This window comes from Odontesthes bonariensis, chromosome 17 (assembly GCF_027942865.1).
Source record: "Odontesthes bonariensis isolate fOdoBon6 chromosome 17, fOdoBon6.hap1, whole genome shotgun sequence".
Taxonomy (NCBI): Eukaryota; Metazoa; Chordata; class Actinopteri; order Atheriniformes; family Atherinopsidae; genus Odontesthes; species Odontesthes bonariensis.
In genome coordinates, this window is record NC_134522.1 from 4,768,090 (window position 1) to 4,793,962 (window position 25,873).

General features: G+C 42.7%; 1 protein-coding gene across 1 annotated transcript; it reads left to right on the forward strand.

The window, feature by feature from the left end:
* Positions 1–204: 204 nt before the first annotated feature.
* Positions 205–23,842, forward strand: sertad4 (SERTA domain containing 4). The gene is made up of 4 exons (XM_075447597.1): positions 205–522; positions 18,537–18,709; positions 19,252–19,370; positions 20,929–23,842. Exons 2-4 carry the CDS (start codon positions 18,556–18,558, stop codon positions 21,763–21,765), a joined length of 1,110 nt encoding a protein of 369 aa, XP_075303712.1. The 5' UTR covers positions 205–522; positions 18,537–18,555; the 3' UTR covers positions 21,766–23,842.
* Positions 23,843–25,873: the final 2,031 nt, after the last annotated feature.

Genomic DNA, 25,873 nt, shown 5'->3' on the forward strand with positions numbered 1-25,873 from the left:
GTTTAAGCTATTAATTAATTAATAATGTAAAAATATATATATGGGGAGCCGTTTGGGAGCCGAAAGAGCCGGCTCTCCACAGTAAGAAGAGCCATTAGAGCCGTATCTCGAAAAAGAGACGAAAATCCCATCACTACCGTGAGAGTGGAGGGAATTCCGAGCGGAGCCTGAACTCCTCAGCAGTAGTTCGCTGGTGTTGTTTTCTCTGTTTCCTCCGCCGCGCATTCACACCAACCGTCAGCCGAGCTGGGACCCCTAACTGATCCTAACTGATTACAGGGATGTTGACGAGTCGCTAATTAACGAGTTAATTACATAAGTAGTGTTCAAACAACGTGTGCGGTTCGTGTGTCTGGTTAGTGGTTCAGATTTAAGACACCGCGGAGCCGCCGGAGGACCAACACGGCGGTGTTTATTCAGCAGGACTTTTTTTTATTGTTCTTATAAACGCACCTTTGGATTTCAGCCGCTATTACAAAGCAAGTGTGGAGCCGAGGGCCGCGTCCGAACAATTCAAGCCAGGTAAGCTCACTGACTTTCAGCTAATAATGCCGTGATATTAAGCCATGTGAATGTCTGAGTCATTGATTTAAATAATTAAACAGGTTGTCTAAAAAAATGTAAACACTCCGAGGTGTATTATTATACTTACAGCAACACTCTGACCTGGTTTTCAAGTGTTGGTATGTGCAGGTTTCACTGATACTTAAACACTTATCAAGGTTATTATTTCAAATTCCAACACATTAAGTTTGAACCCAGGGGCGAGGCTAGGGTGTTTTTAGTGGTGCCAAGGCACCACCGTGAGATAGCTCGGCACCCCCCCTGGCTCAGCACATTTTTTTAAATATTATATCATGCAAAAACACTTTTTTTTTTTTGCTCAAGGGTGCATTATTTTAGTGACCATTTTATTTATTTTCTAGCATTTGTTTTTGTTTTAACCCTTTACTCTCAAAATAAATGTTGAGTTATCTTCAATATTTGTCTCAGGCTCTCTGTTATCCCTGTCGAGCCACAGTCTTTTGAAATGAAAAGGTCAAAATTGAATGTTGTAGAGGAAAACACTACTCAAAGCAAAACTAATACGGCTCCAAAATTTATAAATGTACTAGTTCGCCTCAATTAGTGAGAAATAATGTGCCTCTGTGAGCACTGGGGGGGCTGGGCCCCCCTAAAGACCAGATCCTAAAATCGCCCCCGTTTGAACTCATCAGTAACTTTTGAGATAAGACACAATATTATGCAATGCTGACATTTCAGAAAAGAAATTCAGTCGATTATTTGCTCACTAGTTCAGTAATCTTTTAGATAAAAAGGTGCAGCGGATTGATTAGATCTGCAGCCGCATGATTAATCAGAGTCGGGGCAGTTAATAGCTCACAGTTATGACATGACAGAGAACCTTTTCTAACGTATTATGCAGGCTGACATAACCAGCCGCCCTTCCTGGCACCCATCCAGCCTCACTTCATTATTTTGTTGCAGCTCTTGACTGCAAAATCCTGAAGTGGCAGTTCGCCTCTATCGCCGCTTCCTTCTGAGAGGATTGGGGATTTAGGCAATTTAGCTGAATTCTGAGCTTCTGTTGTCTCCTTTATGTAATTTCTGTGCTTTCTCAGGCTTAGTGTCACGAGCCTCCACTCGCAGGGCGGACTACAAACGCTGTTTTAGTTCCCAGTCAGGACTGTGTTGCATGTGTAATGGAGCAATGGTGGCAATAAATAACAAAGACCATCTTCCTCCTGTCTATCCCCCCTTGAGTATGTGCTGTTTTTGATGAAATAAAGGCTTTTGAGTTCAGTGGACGGGTGACAGGGTTGGATGCGCTTCACCTCCACTCACTGCCAACAACATCCGGAGTCACTGGCCAGGAATTCCACCTTTTTTCTGTTTGTTTCTCTTGGAGGGAAAAGTGTATTATGTGGGATGTAGTGAGGCACGCAACAGGGAGGAACATCCAGCTTGGACTGAACTCGCGGATCAGAGGAGGAGGAGGGGGGGGGGCTGAAACAAAAGGAAGCTGCACGGTGGACGGCTCCTCTGGCAGGTCCGATGCCAAGATTCCTCGTCTTCGTCCTCTTCAAAAACCCTCTCCCAGCTTTGTCGCGCCGCTTATCAATCACATCTCGCTCTCAGCAGACTCTTCTGCTCATTAAGGCTGTGAACCTGTAGGTAGCCTCCAGCCCACCCCCCAAACACCCCTCAGCCATTCATCTCTCTCGGCGGGGGGGCAGAGACTCACATCTGGAGCAGCGCTTCAAAACACGGCTCTCAGCAGAAGCGTTTTTAAAGGCTGCCTCTCAGCAGACACGATGCCAAACATGAAATTAAACCGCAGTTAAAAGTGTGCTGCTCGCGAGCAACAAAACCTGGAATGATTTGTGATTTAACACAAAAAAAAAAGGCAGAAAAGAGCAGGTGTTGTGGATGATATGCACCACGGTGTGAGGTAAAGACGTGCTGAAGGCACTCGTGGGTGATATTCCCTTTGTCACGGTCCGTCTCTGCTCGGTTTTGTGTTAAAAAGGACTCAGCAAACACAAGTTGAGCTGCCTCCGTGGGTGTTTTTGTGTGTCGGGACCGCAGGGTGTAGCCCCGGAGTTCGTTTTTTTTTCCCCCTTCAGGCACTGCCTCCCCGTCATGAATGCGCCTTTGTGCTCCAGAATGACACACGGTTATAACACACGTTTGTTTCTGCACAAGTTTAAAAATAGAGGCAGGTGTGACCTGACTTTTATTTATAGCCACCACCACCAAAGTGCTGCGTTTACAACCTGAAATCTTCAGCCTAAAGATCCTGCGGGTGCTCAGGGGAAAAAAAGAAAAGAAAAAGCATTTTGTATCTGCCTGGGAGCATTCATTTATTTAGACAAGAGGGAATTAATGCAACATGTACAAACACTGGTTCAAAAATGCCTCACATTCCAGAGAGAAAAATCATTTATAAGTGCTAACATGTGTGATTGGGTGTGTTCAAACCACCTACATCAGTATTTAGTCCAAAAGAAACCCTTTAGAATCTCTCTCTGTTGTATAATGTGACAACACGCGTGCATTTCTGCCTCTTTTTAATCTAATAAAGCACATACTGATGCCCTTGTCTGCCTTTAATGTGCTGCGTCCACCTCTGGGAGCATCAGCAGTGACGTACCCACGGAGCCCTGGCCTGTTAACCCCCCCCCCACAGCCACAACAAGCCCTCCTCAGATAGTCCATAATGCAGATGCCCTGTCACAACACATGTGTCACCACTCAGCGAGAGGAGCGCCGTGCGAAACCCCCCCGAGGGCCCTGCGCCAGGCTTAGTCACGCCACCGCGGCCAAGACGGCGCTCCGATAGCTCCTGACAGGCTGCGAGCTGGCGCTAACACAATCAGAGACGCAACAAACACAAAGCAAACACAACGAGGTGAAAGAACAACGATTCACGTGGGGGTTTTTTTCTAAACAAAATCTGTAACCAGACGACACAACCGACCTGGAGCCGAGGTCTTAAAGGGACAGTTCGCCTCTTTTGGCATGAAGCTGTATGACATCCCATATCAGCAACATCATTTCTGAACATCTTCTTACCCCCTGCTGCGTCCTGTGAGCAGAGTTCCAGCCTCGTTTTGGTGTTGATGAAGGTAGTCCGGCTAGTTGGCTGGGGTTTAAAAAATAAAGCGTCTTGCTTCTCAGAACAATATGCGTTCAACAGAGTAATCCATTTGCATCACAAAATGGTTCTCCAGGAAAAAGTCAGACCTCACAATCTCTTGGCCCTATTTTCTCTCCCTTCGTATCACTGCCTGCTGCCGACAGCCGCGCCTGTTACGGTGTTTGCTGGTCGGTCTACACAGCACATAAACATAAGGAAAGGAAAGGAAAGAAAAGAAAGAAGGAAAGGAAATGAAAGACGCCTGCCGACAGCCGCACCTGTTACGGTGTTTGCTGCTCGGTCTGCACAGCAGGCAGTGATACGAAGGGAGAGAAAATAGGGCCAAGCGATTGTGAGGTCTGACTTTTTCCTGAAGAACCATTTTGTGATGCAAATGTATTACTCTGTTGAACGCATATTGTTTTGAGAAGCAAGACGCTTTATTTTTTAAACCCCAGCCAACTAGCCGGACTACCTTCATCAACACCAAAACGAGGCTGGAACTCTGCTCACAGGACGCAGCAGGGGGTAAGAAGATGTTCAGAAATGATGTTGCTGATATGGGATGTCATACAGCTTCATGTCAAAAGAGGCGAACTATCCCTTTAATGTTTTTAAATGGATTCTTTTTTACTTATGATTGAGAGAAAAACATTCTTTGGCCGTTGAGTTCCTCTTGAACATGCCTCTGCAGCATCCTCAGCGCCCCGCTTTGATTTATTCAGCGTGTCTAAGCGCTGCTGCGTGACTGTGGTCCACTCTTCTGGCGGGGGGCTAATTGCTTTCCATGAGAGTGTCTCAGTTTTGATTCATGGCGTACGGCGCCTTGTTGTTGTACTCTGAAGAGGAGCTTGATGTCATGAAACCTATTATCTATTCTCGATCTGTTCTCTCTCGGTGTGTGCGTCGCCCTCTGATGCCAGCACTCGCACACTCTCCGCCCCCACTCCAGCAGGCGTACTGATGGGATGTAGCCTCTCCATATTGAGAACAAGTGGGCTGCGTGTGTTTGGTTTGAGTTCTCAGTTACTGTAAGATGATTTCCTCTCCTACACTTTATTAGTCATTAGCCCACTTTCTGCCTGCTGGTATTTACCTGCAGTTTGTGGGTAGACTGTGACCTAAAATAAGTATTTACAATAATGGAACCCAGTTAAAACCAGAGATGGGGAGTCGACTCGAGTTGCTGTTTTGATGACTTGTGACTTGACTTGACAGAAAATAAAAGACTTGAGACTCGACTCGGACTTGGAAGTTAAAGACGTGGCACTTAACTTGACTTGAGTGTTAAGCATCTAGCATAACTTCGAACTTTGTTCATCATTTGAAGATCCATTCTGACCAGTAAGTGCTTGTCAAATTAGCTAATATTATTCTGTTAGCTTAGTCGGTAGTTAGCTAACGTTAGCTTGATATGATACGGGGTGGACAGGTTGGACACATTTGCCAATGATGTTTGCTGACAGCTACTTATATCTTGTCTTTTCACTTTAGTAAGATCAGATTCTGCAGGTAAAATTGCAATAATAAGGTGACTTGACTTTGACTTGACTTGCCCAAGGAAAAATTACTTGGGACTTGAAAGCTAAGACTTGGGACTTACTTGAGAATTGCACATGTGTGACTTGATCCCATCTCTGGTTAAAACCATCTTGACATTTGTTTTTCTTTGAAAGGGCACCTCTAGAAGTGTTTGCACGTCAATTCTGCAAAAGAAAACTCTAGATTAAAGCTGATAACAGTCTGAGAAAATAAGTTTTACAGTTTATATTCCACAGTAGAGACGCACGAGTAATCGAACTTTAATCTCGATCTCGGTTTTCTACGAATGCAAAGTAAACCAAGCGCTCCCTGTTGACCATGTGCCGGCATGAGCCAATCACAGCTGTTTCTGACATAAGAACAGAGAGCAGAGCGTGGAAACAAAAAACAAATGCCATGCAGAAGCTAATCCCTCGATCCAAAAAACTTAAGAATTTGTGCGATTGATGTTAAGCCTTCTATGTAGCCACTAGGGCTGAGCAATTTTATCCATACTGCGATATATTTCGATATATCGTTTCCCGATAAAGTATCGATTTTATTTATTTATTTTTTTTTTCCCCAAAGCAAACTTTATTGAAAAGTCAGACGTTACAATTATTGAAAACACAAAACATTAAGGTAATACAATACAATACCAGGGGGTCACATTATACAAAACAATGATAAATTAGTTCATAAAAATATTATATAAAGTGCACAGCTCTCACGTTTGTTTCTGTTTGTCTGGCGGTGTTGTCCTTCCGGGTCAAAGGTCGGACCAACAGTCCAATCAGCGACGATTCATGTCAAATCACACTGTCCCTTTTTTTTCAGAAAATGATGTAAGTGTATCGAATCGTTGGCTGAATATTGTGTATCGTATCGTATGATTAGTATATCGCTACAGGTCTAGTAGCCACCGACATGATTTAGCATAAGTTCTTCTCCGTACTTTACCGTAACTTCTAGACCATTTACAATATATCTAAAACAATGCAAACACTTCCGTAAAGCAGAGAAATAGACCTTTACCCATATACTAGTCTTTACGATGCTGTAGTACGACCGTCCAATCACAGACGAGATTCACCGCTGTGTCATCTCACTACAATAACTCCTAAATGATTGGTGCAAAATTTAAATTCAAACGGTCTCCGAAAGTAGAAAATTAGAGCTTTCCGATCATTTCTGGTACAAAATATTACGATAAAGATACGCTAAGTGAGGGAATCTGGTCGTAAGAGGGTCAACCAAGAACAGATTATAGGCAGAGCGAGCTGTAGAGTTATTGAAGCATCTGCAAACAAACTGGAGGACGATGTCAAGGCCAAGAAAAACAGTCAAATGTTTGTTCATGTGAACGGTCCAACATCAATCAGCACCAACTCTGTGTTCAAATAATTCAAACCTGTAGGAAACAATGTGGAAAAGAAAGCAGGGCCCTGTTGGTTTATTCTAAGAGATGCTCTGAATTTAGCTGAATGAGGATCACCAGTTTTACTTTGACGAGAAGACAAGATTTGAGTAGAAATGTATAAATGTAGCACAACATGGATAAAAGCAGAGTGTCGGCGTACGGTAATCCTTCGATCTTGAATAAGGGAAACTGGACGACTTTTTCCTGGTTCTTCAGAAGAAGAGGTCCAGTGACTCGTATTCAAGCTTGAAGGATTTGCTTAAAAGTGTAATAAAACCTTTTTATTTTCCACTAAAATCAGTTAATAATCGTGATAAATAATCGTGATCGCGGGAACTTCTCGCTTACTCAAACTCGCATACTAACTCAAAAAGTTAGTATGAGTAGTAGGAGAAGTATGCGGTTTCGAACACAGCCGATGTTTGTAGCAGCTCAATTTGATGGAGGGAACTGAGAGGGAAATCAGAGAAAAAGAGGAAAAATGTCGGAAAGTTTGGGAGCATTTCAAAGAAAAGATGAGAGAAAATACTGTACATTGTGTTAGGCTTTGAATCCCATTAGCATACCGAACGGAAATTGCGTAACTTAGATAATAATAGTATTTTGTTGTTTTTTTGTTTTAGTTTCACTCCCATTACGTAGTTTAATCTCATTTGCATCTTCTTGGATTCAATGTGAAGAGTGCAAAATACATTTTTCATGGTCATGAATGATGGAGAGTTGAACTTTCTGCTAGTTGATGTTGCTACAGGGCAGTATAGCACCTCTAAGCTGGTTGCTAACCACCAATAAAAGTCCCCAGTTTTATTGGTGGACTGAGCAGAGACGTTGGAGTGTAGCTGAAGGGAGCCACGAAAGCTGAAACTGAACTCTAGATATCTTCCCAAACTGTCCAAGTAGCTGACAAAAACAGGTCCCAGTACGTCACGGTGGTATGGAAGTGGTTTGGATTCAATAAAAATGATGAAGAACAGATTAATAATCGTTGGTTTGTGCACGCCAAAACAGGAAACATGTCTGATTTGTTTATTCACCACGGCGACTACGCAGAAAACACGAAAGATCTGTACTTTAAAACATTTGAATGTCTTGTGATCCAAACTTTGATTTTGAACTTGTGATTACACTTACAGATTTTGAATTATAAGGGGAGAAAACTTGTGTTCAAATTGTCTCGCCTGATGAACTCTGCTCTCCGTCTACAGTTTTATCTGTTTGTTTCATGTCCGAACGGCTACGAGCAGTGATGCGGGTGACGCGGTAGCACTGTGAGGATGCAGCGTGTTCTCCACATGTGACAGATTTCAGTGGCTCTGCCCCATCGGATCACATCAGCATTCAGCATCTGTGCTAGTGAGCATACGTCGTCGGTTTAAAGCGGGTTCAGGGGGAGCAGCAAAGGCTCGTTTTCCTTCATCCTGTGAGATTCACAGCAGCCGGCGATGAGATCACAGAGCTCTGAGGAAGCTCGTCGAAACTCCTGTCAACTTTCAGGGCTACACCCACACTGTGGAGATGGCTCGCTTAGATATTCTCCCCCACACCAACCGTGTGCTCCAGGATGTCTCATACTGTGTCAGTATATGCATCTTGATTTAATGCATCAGTGTGGGCACCTAGGAAAACCTCAGGAAACAAGACTTTATTTTATTCCGTTTGTTTCTTATCACAGTTTCTTTGTAAACTCTGTTTTTTTTTTTTTTAAAGGTGCTCTATGAATAAAGTTATTGTGATTAGAATTGAAGCGTTAACCACTAATAATCACAGTAAAATTGGGTGCCGTTAACTGTTATTTATGTATGAATTATCGGTATATAGGGCAGGCTGTGGGTCTTTTTTCTTTTGTGTTTAAAAATTCACTCAAAAGGAGTTAAAAGCTGCTGCTAATTTAACTGCAAATAACTGGAAAACTTCCCTCCTAAAACACAGTTGAGACCATCGTCTTCAGCCCGTGAACAATATTAAATCATATTTTCGTGCACTTGTGGATTTTAGGCCCGTAAAACATCAACGCGCCTTGTCAGAATTTGTTGAATTTGTCGCTCAGGGTGTGGAAGTCATCTGTGGTAACAGAGTATGGCAGAACAAAATCTTACTGACCCACTCGTGTCTTCTGCAGAGCTCCCTGTTCCCGGTTTATCCGCCGTTGTTTGAGTCGGGACACATTTCATGCTCCCGTGTGCCGTTAAGAAGCTCCGAGACCGTCCGGGATCTAATTTGATGCGAAAACCACAGACATCTTTTCATTGCTATCTTTTCCCAGAAGGGCTTGGAAATACTTAGTAAAAAACCTGTCCAAAAGAACAGGGAGTAAACATTTAACACACACACACACACACACACACACACACAGAGTGATACAGTAGCATACACGCTTTGAAACACATGCTGGATCGATTAGCATTTTAGAGGCCTCAGAAATACTCAGAGAGCACAAAGTTTATTGGAATCACGCTGCAGTCTCTAAGAGAGCAAATGAAATATTCCCATGTTTGGCTCAAAAACCTGTTTTTCTTTAAATAGTTTGTTTTAATGTGTGTACTATCAGGGGTGGAACTTTCTTAGAAAGCCAGGAAACTACTCGGCATGTTACTACAATGTGTACCATGGGTACCCACAACTCACCACCGTCATCCTGCTGTGGATACCGTGGAGTAACTTCAAATGAAATGGGGAAAAAGCACTGCTGGGGGCTGGGTGTAGAAAAATAAAGAGTACGCCACAACGAACAGCACCAGAAAAACCAAACCAAACAACACCACAAACTCATTGCTCACTTATCTGAAACCATTAACTTAGATAAAAAAAAAAAATACACATTTTTATTTTTTTCTGAATTTCCAAAGCTGCAGTTAATAACTGATGAATCAACTAGTTGATTAAAGGAACATTAATTAATGAGGATCTATTTTATCATGCCTTTATAAGGGAAACTGGACGACTTTTTCCTGGTTCTTCAGAAGAAGAGGTCCAGTGACTCGTATTCAAGCGTGAAGAATTTGCTTAAAAGTGTAATAAAATCTTTTTAATTTACACTAAAAATCAATAAGTAATCGTGATCTCAATATTGATAAAAATATTTTTTTGGCCATAAAGCACTACACAATTGTTATCATTAGCAAGAGGAACAACTGGTACCAAACCATTTTACCTTAGAAACCCACAGATATTTCACTTAATTAGGGCTCAAACGATCACAGACAAATCTTCAATGCCTCGTTTTAACTCCTCAGTGGTCGCCTTGTTTCACACGGACAGTTATTACTGTCGCACAACGTGCACACGTGTTAAAGGGGAACTGCGGTATTTTCAACATTAAGCCTCTTTTCTGAGTCGTCTGCAATGTTTTAGAACCCCCCTCACCGCTTTTTTGATGTTTACTGCTGTCTCCGGTATTTGCCTAATTTTGATTCATCAGAACATTTAACAGTTCGAGCATGAACGAGCTGCCAAATAAAACACGACAGAAGCAACTTTTCGCCACAACATTAGGCACTAGTATGCATCCGGGAACTTCTCGCTTACTCAAACTCGCATACTAACTCAAAAAGTTAGTAGGAGTAGTAGATCTATTTTATCATGCCTTTATCTTGTCACATAGATTACCATCATAACATTTCTTTACATGTGAAACCAACAGGGGTTAGCCTTTGCTTTGAGGTTGTAGCATCTTTAGCCACTCCAACTTCTTTTTATATTAACGGGTGATGAGACTTACTGAAACGTGTTCAAATCTGAAGGTCAGTTTGTACATTTCTAATAAGCTGAAAAATCCCTAGAAAAACAAAGTCTCATGAACCGATATTTAATTTGAGATGCAACGTAAAACTATCAGCTCATCTTCAATTTGATTTCAGCAACACGTCTCATAAATATTGGGACATGTCCATGTTTCCCCACTGTGGAACAGATGCAGGATGAGGTTTAACTTTGTCCTGCTGAAATAAGCAAGACCTTCCCTGAAGAAGGGAGCAGATGTTGCTCTGACACCTGTTTAAACCTTTCAGCTTTGATGGAGCCTTTCCAGATGTGCAGGTTTCCAGCTCCAGAGGCTCTAAGCTTTGGTCCAGAGAAGTGTTTCTGGGTCATGTTCACATGTGGCTTCTTCTCTGCCTGATGGAGCTCTAACCTGCATCTGTGGATGTTACGCTGAGCTGCGTTCAGACGATGATTCCTGGAAGTGTTCCTGAGCCCAGGCAGGGATTTCCAGGACAGAATCAGGTCTGTTTTTAAGGCAGAGCTGCCTGAAGGTCACTGAAATCCAGGCCTGAAGGTCACAGAGATGTCTCCAGATTCTTTGGATCATTTTATGTTCTGTAGATGATGGAAAATTCAAAGTCTGAGGAACATTTTTCTGAAATGGGTCCATAATTTGTAGAGATTGCTGAACCTCTGCCAGTCTTTACTTCTCAGAGACTCTTTCTCTCTAAGGTGCTCTTTTTGTACCCAAACCTGATTAGTTGTTCCTCCAGCTGTTTCTTTTTAGTCTCTCTCTTTTAGTCTTTTTAGTTTCTTGTAGCCCTCTTGGGTCGATAAGATCATAATGACGGGGAAAAGATGGACGTAGATGGGGTACGGGGGGGGTCTGAATGTGTCTGGAAACAAGCGTGTCAGCAGTAATGATCACTGGCTTTTTCCTGAATACTGATGAACTGTTTCAGGGGGGAATCAGACACTTTGATGATCCTGTTGGCTATCGAGGAGACAAGAGATTTGACAAATGCTGAGCCCACTGAGCTGTTGTCCCTGTTTCTAACTGATGAAATTAAACTAACAGATATGAACACCAGTTCTTGGCCACTCAAACACTGAAGCATTCCTTTTACTCTACACATGAAAAGGATCATAAGTTGGAACAGCTTTGTTTGTAGCCGTGTCCATGACTTCAGAAAATGATCAAAAATGGAAAAAAATTAAATGAAAACCACGTGAAAATGTGTTCAAAATACAATGTTCACCACAAGTTGTGGAATCCAGGGCGCCACCTTTCAGTGTTGTCATCAGTGATGTCACCACAAGGTCGTTTAATTTACTACCTTCATAAAGTTTTGGTCACACTTAATATTTTTCCCCGTTTACAGTTTCCTTTTCATCTCCGACCAGTTTTAAGCTGCAGCCTTTAGAAATCTGGTTAAAACAAGCAGGCGTTTACAGCGTTATACGCCAGTTATTTCACCGTTTGAGGGCGGATTTCTACTTTTCCACCTCTGCTGACGCCTCGGCTGACTTTCGATCTGTAATTTTTCACGGCACAACAAACTGTTCATGCACGAGTTTGTGTTTTCCTGTTCATCTCAGCACCGGAGGTAGTGCGTTACCCCGGCAGCTCTTACTCCTTCTCTTTTACATTAAAGCATTTGATGAGAAGTTAATTGGTGGAAGACGAAGGGATGGATAGATGGGAATACAGAATGAAGGATAAGTGCCTTAGGAGTCTTGTCACGAGTGGAGCGAGATCGCCAGAGGACACGCTGCCATGCATTTGTACTTAGTTTTATCCCTTTAAATCAATGTAGGAAAAACAATAAAACAAACCATATGCAATAGTTTTTTGCTTGCTTACAATCAGGCAAGATTCAGACAAATACACAGCAAAAGAGAAAGGGATGATCACCCCTATCCACCCAAGTCCCTTCTTTAATATCTTAACCTTCCATTTCTTCCTTCTTATTCCTCACTCGTCTGTTCACACATACACTCGTCCTCCTTTTCTTTTAAGAAGTGTATATATTATGTATATATATATGTATATATTTATACTGTTTGGTGAACAGAATGGCATATTGACTGATGTCATAATTTGGGTGAATAATTGATTGCCAATGAAGTAAAGATGAAAATATTGGAAAAAAGTGAAAAAAAAGCCAGATTTCTTTGCATTAAATTGAGCCAAAATCATGTAGAAATGTATTTTAAGAGTTATAATTTAATTGGATGTTGTCTCCACATGTGTTCTGTGCATCTGGAATGCATTTATTGATAGCTTATCCTCAGTGGGTTGCACTGAGGATTTGTGGAAAATTGTAATTTTCCAACATTTTCTATCAAAAGATGAAGGGTACATACACTAAAATGGCCACAATTTTTTTTTGTGATGTTTCCGGCAGAGCAGACCCTCTGATTATATCTTCTTAGGGTCAAAGTGAACATAAAAAACACAAATAAAAAGTATGGCAGACCATGTCAGGTTCAACCCATTTTATTGAGCTTGTGAGACTAGTAGCTGATCATGTCGGGAAGCAGCTCTGTCGGTCGTCTCATTGTTGTATTTTTTTTGTTTTGTTCACTCATCTGGTTCAGAGAGCCGTCAACTGTGACCGCTGTTGAAAGGATGTCAGAGAGCGACGGGGATTGAGACTCTGGGAAAGAGACGGTAAAAGATTGGAGGTGGGGGGTGGGGGCCGCGAAATGGAGGTCCCTATGGAGGGCAGAGGGAGCGATGGCATGCTTGTTTCTCGTTTCTTTGTGTCCCTGCGAATGCAGCAAAAGCAGCGGTGACAGGAGGTGATGAAGAGGAAAACAGCCGGGGGTAAAAAGCAGCATGGAGTGGAGATATGAGAGGGGCAAAAGCTGCTAATTAACTATGGCAGCAGAGCTCAGTAACAGTGACATAATTGGCTCTAGTTGGTGGTCCTTTGGTTGAGGAGTCTACAGTGCTGCTGGAATCGTACTCTCAGAAGTATGATTTGATCATCAGCCGTCGACCTATCCAGCAAAAGATGTCATGCTGCAACTTTTTTGCTTCTTTACAAAAAAGGAAAACTAGTAATTATAATTTTCCATGACCAATCTAAACCGGAGGCTCGCTCGATAGAGCATCGCTTTTACTGAATAGAAAGAATTATCTTCCATTTTGTTTACGAAACAGAGATTATGGTCTGTAAAAACTGTTGTTTTTATAGACATTTTTGAAAAAACTAAGTACATATGCTTTGGAGAGGTAGAAAACTTGGTATATCAATTTATAGTTGCGTGTTTGAACATTTGTTTAAACATAGGGACGCTTTGAAAATTGGTACCCCATTTAAAACCCGAGTAGAAACAGTCTAAAGTGCTTCAGAGCATCGGCTGTATCGGATTCATCGGACCTTTACTAGTATTTCACCTCCTTATCCACCAGAAGGTACTCGGCCAAAGGCAAACCCTGCAAACCTCCCATTAAAGTGAGATCATTTTGGTTCACAACAATGGTAAAACTAACAAGCAACAATATCAGAGGCAATAAAATGATCCGGTTGAGTTTATTTTGACAGATGTGTTCAGTCCCGTCGGTTTTAAGTTTAGGTAAGCAGATCACAAACAGGGCGTCGTTATCTCGCATATAAAGCTGTTTGGTGTGCTTCTACAAAGTGTAAAGCCGAACCCAACGTAGTCAGATAGATGTAATGTAACAAAAACATGACCTTTGGTTCCTGCCGTGTATACGGTCGGGTGTGAAAACGCCCTCAGAGGGATGGAGGTCGGTTCAACCACAGTTAAAAAAATGATGATGTATAGAAAGAGTGACTCATGAGTGAAAGCAGGACGCAGTTTGAATATCATCAGTCTAATAATCTCAGTTTCCTGCCAGGTTTTCTATCGATTTCATTTTATTCATTCAGTTTGTTTTCCTTCATTTCAGGTTTGAGTGGCACCTGTTTTACTATTATTTTGTTATTTAGCAGTTCTGGTCAGAGAGTTGGTGCCACGTCCAGCTTGCCATGATTATTCCCTTTTAACTTTAGCACAGACATAAAATGTTTCAGATTTTCTAAAGATTTTAGTCAAATTTGTGATATATTTGGATGGAAACCAAGTACGTAAACAGAATATTGGTCATATGTTGGTCGTATTTCCATCACAAAAACAATGATGCTAACCATAAACAGATGAAGCTAAATCTGAAGTTACAAATATTAGAATATTTGGTTGTTTGCCAGGTGTTTTGTTTAATATTAGACTCGAAACATGTGCAATAGTTTCATAGCTTACAAACCTGACATCTGTTAGCTTCACAATTCAGTTCCAACCCGTCGACTTTAACAGTAGATTTAGCAACTATTATTTTTTAGAAAGATCGTAGCAACAAATCCGAATGAAGCATCTTGTTCAAAACTGTGGTTTTAAGATAAAAATAAGATGCATCAAGATAATAAAAGGCATTCCCTCCATGTTTCTGTGATTATTTAGCATGTAGACGTGGCTAAAAATAACAATATTATTACGATTATTGTATTTTCTTGAGTAAAATCTGTCAGATTAAGAGCAAGATTTCTGGAGACCCACCAGTTTACAGTATCAGTATGCACAGTGTAACTCCTCACCAAACAACCACTGTTTGTGGTTAATACGAGATTATTTCCCATCATGCACTTGGTGGAAACTTAACAGCAATGAAGTCGACCGATAAGCAGCTTTTAGCCACAGCTGCATGTTTAAGTGCAGATGAAACATCGTAGAGACGTTCGTGCTGTTTCCATAATGCAGTTAGTTTCTCCTCCTTTTGTTCGGTCCAACTGAGCCTTAGGTTTTTTTTTTTGCCTCGTCGCCATGGTTACTCTTAGCCACATCCTATTATGAAGTGACAACAACGCACGTGTTGCTTGAAAATGCAGAATGAGTCACTGAACGACACAATTGGCATAAAACGAGACTAAACACTTACGATGAAATTAAACGTGTTGATTTTGTCGTAACTACGATTAGAGAAAAACGCGTTAAAACAGCCTGGATAGAGTTTTATGATCACCGTACACCAAACGATGAGATTCTGACTTTAACATCGGTTAAAAAAAAAAAAATCGTGTTGTGGCAGACATGTTTTATTTGAATTAGACCCTAAAATGATGGCGTGACGACCATTAGCTCGTGTTTATGTCGAAGATGTCCAGGTGAAATTTAGAGAAAAAAATGAATAAAGACATTTAACAAGAGAAGATGTTTTGGTTCAGATCTTTGATGAGGGTCAAGCAGGTAATGACGGGGAAAGGGTGGAGGTAGATGGGGTACAGGTGGGGTCTAAATGGGGCAGTGATGAGCCTGTTGGCTATTGAGGAGACAGATGTTGAGCCCGCTGAGCTGTTGTCCCTCTTCCTAACTGATGTTTTCTGGACTCTGAGAACAGATGAAACTAACAGATATGAACACCAGTTCTTGGCCACTCAAACACTGAAGCCAGAATCAGGATCTGATCCTCACTGATGTTCCTTTTACTGATTTTCTGTTGTTTTTATGTGGATAAAACGGCAAAAAAACCATGAAAAAGATCCTAACTTGGAACAGCTTTGTTCATAGTTGTGTTTATGAAGTCAGAAAAGGATCAAAAAGAAAAGAAAAACATGTGGAAATGTGTTAAAAATCCAACTGTTTGGTAGAAGTTGTGGAATCCAAGGTGCATATCTGACCATTTTTAAGCTGCAGCCTTTAAAAATCTGGTTAAAATGTAAAGTTTGAAGGCTTTCTGCTTTGACTTTACCTTTCCTGTCGGCTCTGTTTAACTTCCAGCATCATAAAGCGACTGCTCACAGGTGAGTCGCTCACGGTGGGTGAACCATGCCAACATGTGAGCCCGGTTAAACAATTTCAGGTGTGGTAAGTGGTTGTTAAAGTTGACTTTTCATCTTGAAGCGTGTCTTCCATGTTTAACAATACAAAAAAAAGTAATGCAGCTCTGTGTAATCCATTACTCCCCTGGAGCTGAGTGGATGGGACTGGTGGGAGCGCCGTCTGCGGCGATGTTTCGGCGTCTGATTAGTCGGTTCAAGGCAAACGCTCGAAAAGCTGCACAGAGAAATAAAACTGTTCAGCCAAGCAAAACTGAGAGCTTATTGAAGCGGACATTTTAATCAGGTACCCAACAGGGGTGAGGCTGAGATGTCGCCTCCGCTCGGGTGATGATATCTGTTTGTTCAGGCAGGTGGAGGAGGGGAAGGAGAAGCTTTGGAGGAGGAAAGGTGGCGACAACTATGTCCGTCCGCCGATTCCCTCTCAGCTGGCTTCGCCTTCAGCATGACGAGGAGAAATCAGCAGCGGCCCAGATGACAGCCAGTCGCTGTGATCAAAAGGACACGTAGTTTCAGGGGATTCTTCAGACAGATTTAGGCTCTCAGGCCCCTCAGTGTCTTCACAGTAGGGCTCTGTTTTCACACTGAAAAGGCTCAGTTGGCAGATTAGTGTTGCTCTCTGCCAAGCAATGTGTCGGACTAATGCTTTCTCTCATCTGCATCGCTTTCATTTAAAAACAGAAGGTGCTGCGGCTTTATGTATTTTTCCGTTTCATGTGGAAATTTAACTCGTTATCGTGTCTGTTGGAAACCTTTTTGTCAGGTTGTTTTGCCCACTGGCTCCATGCACATAATCACCTTTGTTTCTGAGATTATCGTGACTCCAGCTTCCCCACCGATCCATTTCAGCGAACAAATTGGTGTCAAACATTTCGCTTCCTCTCCTACCAACTAATCAATAGGGAATTGGTGGTGGGAGTGGGTGTCATTTCTCCATCTGTGTGCCTTGCTTTTCACAACAAAGCTGCCAGCAATCTGACAGATTCGTAAGGGTTCTCTGTTGTTATCGTTCAGATTTGTGTTGCAACTTTAACAGAAGCTCCTTTGCGTTGTTGCCAGAATTAGAAAAACAGCTTTTTAATATTTATTGCACGATTAGAAAAGCATACGAGTCGAACTGAACTCAATTCACCTCGAACTAGAATACACAGTCCAATTCAAGCCAATTACAATCAAATTCATTGCAATACAATCATAATAAATCAAGTAAATTAACTTTGAAATTGGTCCAATTCATACAGAGCCAATTCAAAATAAGTAGCCCAGCTAAGGGAACCAACAGATTGCATCAAAACTTCAATCTGATCCAATTCCCCCGTCCTGAGCGTGCACGAAGGCAACTGTGGGAAGGAAAAACTCCCTTTGAACAGGAAGAAACCTCCATCAGAACCAGAACCAGGAAGGGCGGCCATCTGCCTCAACCAGCAGGAAATAGGGGACAACAAGCACCATAACACCAGGAAACACCAGCCAAGGAAATACCATAGTAACATATACATATAAAGTAGGGCTGGGCGAGTTAACTCGTAATTATCGCGTTAGCTCGTTAATTATTTAACGCGATAAATATTTTATCGCACATTAACGTTTTATTATTTATTTTATTTTGTAAAAGTCTGTTGCTGTCTGCTGTGGAACAGGAAAAGAAAGTAATCGGCGGATCCACCAAACACGGAGAAGGGTACGGAACTTTTACTCGGCCGTTTTCATTTTAAAGTTCTTCCAGACGGCGGAGTCGACAGAACCAAAGTCATCTGTAAACACTGCCAAGTTGAATTGTCTTCTCAGCGTAGTAGTTCCAGTCTAAAATATCACTTAAAGGCAAAACACACAACTGATAGCAGCGAGTCATTCAAGGAAACAGACAGTGGAGCGAGGCTTCTACATAAAAACTACAGAAAGATGCTGATGTTAAAAGTGTGTTTGCACAACAAATGTTATGGCACTTTCATTCATATGGCAGCACATTTAAAATAAAACTAAATGCTAAAAGCTATACACTACTTTTGGATTCATTTTTGGATTTTGCGTACAAATGCGATTAATCGTGATTAATTAGATTAAAGATTTTAATCGTTGCCCAGCCCTAATATATATATAAACAAATAAGTGGTCCAAAGATAACAACTTCAGTTTTGTCTGAATTTAGAAGCAGAAAGTTCTGAGTCATCCAGGTCTTTATGTCTTTAAGACATGCTTGTAGTCTGACCAACTGATGGTTTCATAGATAAGTACAGCTGAGTATCATCAGCATAGAAGCGGATATTTATGCCCTGCTGTCTAATAATGTTACCTAATGGAAGCATGTATTCCGTATAAAGGGAATATAAAATCGGGCCAAGCACAGAACCACTTGAAAAAAATAATAATAAAACAACCTCCATTCATCAGTCCGTTTCCACATTTCTTCCAGACCTGAATCACAGAGAGAGATGACCCTCGTCTTGTCCATGAATCCTTTCCTGGACCCAGAGGGAGACCCTCCACTCTCCACATACCCCCCCATATGGGATCCGGAGCGCTGCACGAAGACCTGCTCATCAAACGCCGCCCCACCCTGCAGCACCGAACAGCAGTTTACACAAGGTAAGAGCTCCTTCTAACACAGATGGTTGTTTGGTCTTCATTCAGCTGGTTCAGACACGTGAAGAGCAGAAATAAGCTGATATTTAAAGGCACATCTCAGCTACTGGCTGCCATGAGCCACAATATAAGTTTAGTGATTGATTGAGTAGCAAAAACTGCCACTAAACTTTAAATTATCCACAACTAGAACGATTTTCAGTCTGTCCAAACATGCAGAACTTTGGGATGTTGATGAAATCTCACTTTGGTGGATCAACATAGATGCTTTGATTTGTTGTCTTGCCTCTGGAGGGTTTGGCAGGATTTTAACAAACCTTTCAACCTGCTATAAAACAGCTATATATGACTATTAGATACTATTCTGCATCTACCTACCAAACACAAACATGTGGGTCCATCTGTGGCCAGATGGTCCCAAACTCAGTTTAAGCTGTTCATTTTTACATCTGGTTCTTACAGAAAAGAGGCCACAGACATTAAAGCACCGCTGTAAACCTGAACAACGTGGCTGATTTGTTGTTCCATTTGCTTTCTCCTCACAGAACATCCCTGTAGACGGGTTCCCGATCATATTTCTGTGTCAAAGATCGCTTACTTCAAGAGGAAGTTTGTTGATGACGACGATGAGCCTCCATTCAGCTTCAGAACTTACTGCCAAACTGTGAGTATCAGTAACACACGTTTGGGTTTGTGGGTCTCGCCACTTATTTTGCACAGTGAAGGAGATACTGAGGGTGACACATTGTGCCCTTTTCAACAATGTGACACAATTTTCAGAGGAATTATTGAGATGTGAGACACACTTTGATCAAAAGTGCCTCTCTAAGCAGCTATTTACTCAAGTGGGAAATAATTTAGCAGTGTAGCTGTAAGCTAGCAGCATATGCTAGCAAACAATGCTTTCTCATCAACAGTGATGGACCAAGCCGGAGATGTACACAGCGTAACTCGTAGTAATGCATGTGTACCGTTAATTACTGCGTTTAAACATTTTGGATATATTAACCTCATTAAACAGTTGTACTGGGAGACCTCCATCTTTATCAGAAACATGTCGATAATGTAACGTTAGCACAGCGAGAGTGAGGAGAGGACCGGTGTTGTGTTGGAAACACACCTTATCCACACAGCTGCAGGTTGATGAGTTACAGAACGGAACCGTTCAGCTAGAAAGCTTCAGCTGACAAAGTAATGTGGGAACAATAATGTTCATCTTTCAGAAAGGAACAGCAATAACTCCTTAGAAGCTGGTGTACGTCACCTTCATTAGCTAAGCTGTTAGTGTTAGCTGCTGCTAAAGGAGAAAATAACAGCAATAACTCCTTAGAAGCTGGTGTACGTCACCTTCATTAGCTAAGCTGTTAGCGTTAGCTGCTGCTAAAGGAGAAAATAACAGCAATAACTCCTTAGAAGCTGGTGTACGTCACCTTCATTAGCTAAGCTGTTAGCGTTAGCTGCTGCTAAAGGAGAAAATAACTGCTTAGAAGCTGGTGTACGTCACCTTCATTAGCTAAGCTGTTAGCGTTAGCTGCTGCTAAAGGAGAAAATAACTCAATAAATAAACCATGAGGAGTTATTTCTCAGATGCTTCCATTTCCCTGCTCTGAAGTTCAGGCTCTGAGAGTTGGAACTGATCCCTCTTTGTGGCTCAGCTTCTTCAGTCCAGCGTTGAACTGGACCAAGTTGTTAAAACGGTGGGATGAAAAGTGGCTGCTGCACATCCACAGTCTTTAGCTAACTCTGCTGGAACATTAGCCTCAGATAGAGTTTATCCACTGGGCTCTGATATCCTCTGAGGCTGCTGCTGGATGGAAGATGCATGCTCCTCAGGGCAGCTGACAGCAGAACATTTCCACCAGAAGCTGGCTTCATCCGTCCAGCAGAGGGGATGTGGGTGGGCGGGGCTTAGCAGAGGAGGCGGAGCCAACTTAAGGAGTGACGTACTTTAGAAATGAAAATCAGAACGACTCATTAGATGAGGAACTTTTAAATAAAGGGGAACTAAATAAATACCAGGGTTGTGTTTTACACCTGCTGGTGACCTCAGACGCCCTGATATAAGCTTAAGTTTAACCTTTAAGTTATGATCCTCATTTGTTTATCTTACAAAGTGAGAGTTAAGAAATAACCTGTAAATAAAGATTACTTTGATCCATAAGAAATCAGAAAGCATTGCACAAATGGTTCTGAGGTTGATCCGATGTAATGTCTCCTCGCAGGTGGCGCCCGTGTTGGAGGAGCGTGCTCACGTGCTGCGCCTCTCTCTGGAGAAGATGCGATTCATCGATGACCCCGAGGCATTTCTCCGACGCTCCGTCCTCGTCAACAACCTTCTCCGCCGCCTGCGAGCCGAGATCCTTCTGCAGAGCACCGACTGGTGCTTCCCGCCCAACCCGGCGTTCGCCGCCGCGCCCTGCCTGCTGCCGCCCAGCACCGGCCCTGCGAGCCAGCTCCAGACGGCGGTGCCCACCCGCATCTGCTTGGCACCTCAAGCTGGACCACCGCTCCGCAAGCGTTTCCGGATGGTCCGCGGAGGACAGGGGGACCTACGCCCGGAATGCGCCCAGACGTGCTGCTGCATCTACGCGGCGGCGGCGGCGGCCGCAGGACACTACCTCCACCTCCCGTTCTCCATGTACGACGCAGCGCTGTCCGCCTGCCCCTCCACACCTCACTCCTCCTCATTCCTGCAGCTGGCCGGCCACAGCAAGCTGGGCCTGACGGTGGCCGTCGACGAGCACGACGACGAGGACGAAGACGCAGAGGAGGAGGAAAACGAAGAGGAGGAAGAGGAGGAGGAGGAAGAGGACGACGAACGAAGACAAGCAGGTCCTTCCGGTGATGTTAAGGACAAATCAAGCCAGAAAAGTAGGACTAAGACCTCGCTGGGTCATAAACTCGGGAGGACTGAGGACGGCGTGACGGATAGTGTAGAAGAAGTAGGAGAGGATGAGGAGGAAGAAGAGGAGGAGGAAGAGCAGGCTGCGAGGCCCTGCCTGTGGGACTCGGACCTCCACAGATTCAGCTTCTGGCACCGCAGGGCTCACAGACAATAACCGCTGAGTCACCGCGCATCAAGCTAGCTTTACGTTAACGGTCCAAAACAACGTACGGATACGATCTGTCGAAAAAAACACATTTCTCAAACAAATATAAAAGAACAAGGTCGGATCAGATGGGATCTTAAATCCCAAATGCGAAGTGAAGCTGTTGCACTGTCTCCAAGACCGTTTCCGAGCCCCCGCAGCACAAAACTAAAGGTCTAAAAAAGGGGCTTTAAACTGGTGCAATGGTCTGGTTTCAGGACCCTAAACGAGCCCGTGAGCGGGCGGGTTGTGTGTGCTTCTGTACGTGTGTGTTCGCAAGATATAATGTAGCATTTTAAAACTTGATTTTAAGCAGTTGTTTTTTTTTTTTTATTGATTAACAGGTTACAGATGATTACGCGTGCCTGTTGGTTCCGACGCCGCCTCAGGTGCCGGCGTGCGACTGCGCTGCAGCAGCGCCGTGAAGTGTAAAATTCAGATTATGACAACACAATCACACGAATTGTTAAATCTCAACTTAAAGTGCCTTAGTGTTTTTATGGTTACACGTATATTATGTGTTTATGTAATTGTTAAGTTACTAAGTGGCTATTTTTTTTTTTTGTTGTTGCATCACCAATGACTGCGTTCGACTAAAAAACGGGACACTTTAAAATGTTCCGACTACATTTTCTCACCCGGAAACCCGTTTTTCTGGTTCAAAGTGGACGTTTTCCAGCACTTACGGCCAATTCCGAGGGACAGAAGTTAATCTAAACGTGTCCAAAACCCCGACCGGTGTATATTTTTTAGACCAGAGAAATCTTGTTGTGATTGAGCTGTTCTGTACATATATGAGAGTTTACTAAAAAAAAAAAAATGGGCAGGAAACGAGAAACTGGATCTCACTCCGAATTCTACAGTTTTAAAATCAGAGTAAAGCAGATACAGTCACACAAAAACTGAGTTGAATCACAGACTGATTGTTTGAGGTCGGTCAGAGTTGCTTTTAACTAGGGATGCAGCGATACGATACCGATACTTGGATCTGAGTACTTGCCAGTACCGATGCCGATACTTCTACCACAAAAAAAATGCAATGAATTGGAAGACAGGTTTCTGTCTCACCAGCCTAACCACACTGTTTCTGATTAGCTCGACGTCTCCCCGAGCCACCAATCTAAAAAAAATACAACAAAAATGACAAGCCACCCTCTGATCTTCATGCAATAAATTGGTATCGGTTAACTTTAACGAGTAAGAATATATTAGAATAGTATCGGCCCTAGTTTTAACTGAACTAAATTCCTCAGAATCGACGTCACAAACAGCTCCAGCTGTGCATCTACGTCACCATCTGACATCTGTTTCTGCTGGACGGATCTTTACCAGCTGCCTTGTTCATCTCAAGCAGGAAAGTTGCAGGGTTACATGGTCCGTTTGTAAAAGTTCGCCTGGTGAATGTTGGCGATCCTTTTCAGAGCACAAACTCGCCGCATTGGGCGTCAGCAACATCCACGGTTTGTTTTCTTAGTGACCTGGACACAGATTTCTACTCATTTCTACTCGACAACATCAACCTAAACTCATCACACGTTACCCGATATTTTCTCAAGCCTCGATAAGGTACAAATAATGTGACTCCAATAGCAAGATCAGGCAGTTTTCAGCCTTTCTGAGGCTCAGTGGCGGTCGCCGTGCTGACGAACCCAAACCAAAATCCAAACATTATATTTGTTCGATGTGTTTTATTTCTTGTGACAAAGCTCGAGATTCCAAGTTTAGATTTCGTGTCCCTCGGGTTTCACTGATGTACAAAACGAGTCGAGGGGGGTTCGAAGACGGAAACGATTAAATGCAGTTTAATGACTATTAGTGGTACATGAAAGAATATGATAAAGCAATATTTGTTTCAAGGAGATGTAACTGCATTTGTTATTAAAAACAACAAAAGAGCGAGTGCGCTCTGATGACTGTGTGTGATGTTCTGTGATAAACGTATCAGTAAAAAGAAATGTTGAAAAGACGTTTTCCTCCTGTGTTTCTTTCCGTTTCCGACGCCTTTAAAAGGTTTATCTGTACAGCACAATTCAACTACGAGGCGATTCAAAGTGCTTTACAGAGACATTAAAACAGTAGAATTAAAAAGCATGATTTAAATTTTAAACAAAAAAGAAAGAAATAAGGGGCGTAGTGGGTACAGCAGGCGCCCCATGTACAGAGGCTACAGTCCTCGTGCAGCTGGCCCCGGTTCGAATCCCACACCGGACGGCCCTTTGCTGCGTGTTATTCCCCCTCTCTCTGCCCCCTGTTTCCTGTCTCTCTCACACTGTCCGATATAATGAAGGAATAAAAAGCCCCAAAAAATAATTTTAAAAAGAAAAAAATAAGAACAATAGATAAAATCAGAAGTTAAAGGGATAGTTCGCCTCTTTTGACATGAAGCTGTATGACATCCCATATCAGCAACATCATTTATGAACATCTTCTTACCCCCTGCTGCGTCCTGTGAGCAGAGTTCCAGCCTCGTTTTGGTGTTGATGAAGGTAGTCCGGCTAGTTGGCTGGGGTTTAAAAAATAAAGCGTTTTGCTTCTCAAAACAATATGCGTTCAAAAGAGTAATACATTTGCATCACAAAATTGTTCTCCAGGAAAAAGTCAGACCTCACAATCGCTTGGCCCTATTTTCTCTCCCTTCGTATCACTGCCTGCTGTGCAGACCGAAGTGCAAACCGAGCATTAAACACCGTAACAGGCGCGGCTGTCGCTAGGTGGCTGTACGCAGTGATACGAAGCGATTGTGAGGTCTTTTTCCTGGAGAACCATTTTGTGATGCAAATGTATTACTCTGTTGAACGCATATTGTTTTGAGAAGCAAAACGCTTTATTTTTTAAACCCCAGCCAACTAGCCGGACTACCTTCATCTACACCAAAACGAGGCTGGAACTCTGCTCACAGGACGCAGCAGGGGGTAAGAAGATGTTCAGAAATGATGTTGCTGATATGGGATGTCATACAGCTTCATGTCAAAAGAGGCGAACTATCCCTTTAAAACAGTAGAAATAAAAAGCACGATTTAAATTTTAAACAAAAAAGAAAGAAATAAGAACATCATAAAATCAGGAGTTAAAATGTGATTACGTTTTGAAACTCCAGCTTCAGATTTGGAGCCTTATTGAAACGCAGCTGAAAATAGGTGCGTCTTCAGCCTGGACTTAAATGTGTTTAAGTCATTTAAATGTGTTTAAACACTTAAAAGTGTTTCAGCTGATCTGAAAAAACACAAAACGGTCAAATGTGTTGGGTCGTTTCCCCCCCTCAGGTGTCGCTTTGCCGTTCAGTTCATGTTCATCTCTTCACATCACCCTCTCTCCTCCCTGGTGTATCCACGCTCTCTGCAATATTCGCTGCATGTAATATAAAACACACTCGTCCACCTGCTGCCGTTACAACCACCAGATAAGGCGGAGGCGGTTTAAAACGTGCACGCCCCACACTCACGATTACTCGCCGTTGTGAGGGGCTTGAAAGTGAGCGTCCACTGTCACGCGCCGGGCTTTATGTTGAATATCCTCTTGATGCGGTAAAAGTGGTAAATACATTACTGGATTATTTCTAATTCTGGGCAGGTTTTAAGCCATTGTGGCGTGCAGTGACAGGCGTGCACGCCGGTGTGCGTCGGTGGGATGTAGCGGTGAGGTGGGGAGTTTAAATCACGGGTCTGAACGTCTTGACAGCTCTGTTGCGAGGTGAAGATGGAAGATCATCTCTTCTCGACACTTCTGCCGCAGGGGTGTGTGGATCCCGCTGCTCAGCCTGCAAACCCCCCCATCCTGCTCTGCCTCCACTTCAGATCGCTCAGTGTTACCGTCTTTCATTTCATGACACTTTCTATTATTGGACTGACGCACCGCTGCAAGAGCAGCACAGCACAGCAAAAAAATAAAAATAAATAAATAAAATCACGATTCTCCACTAAAACGACGTTTACTCGACTTCCTGTTTGCACAGCGTCTAATTATGAGGATAAAACTTCTTTAAATTCACGTCTCTGATAACGATAACATGCGTATAGTTGTTCCAAATCTCTTTTTGCTCGTATAAGACATAATGGAGACATTTTTAAATCCAGGTTAA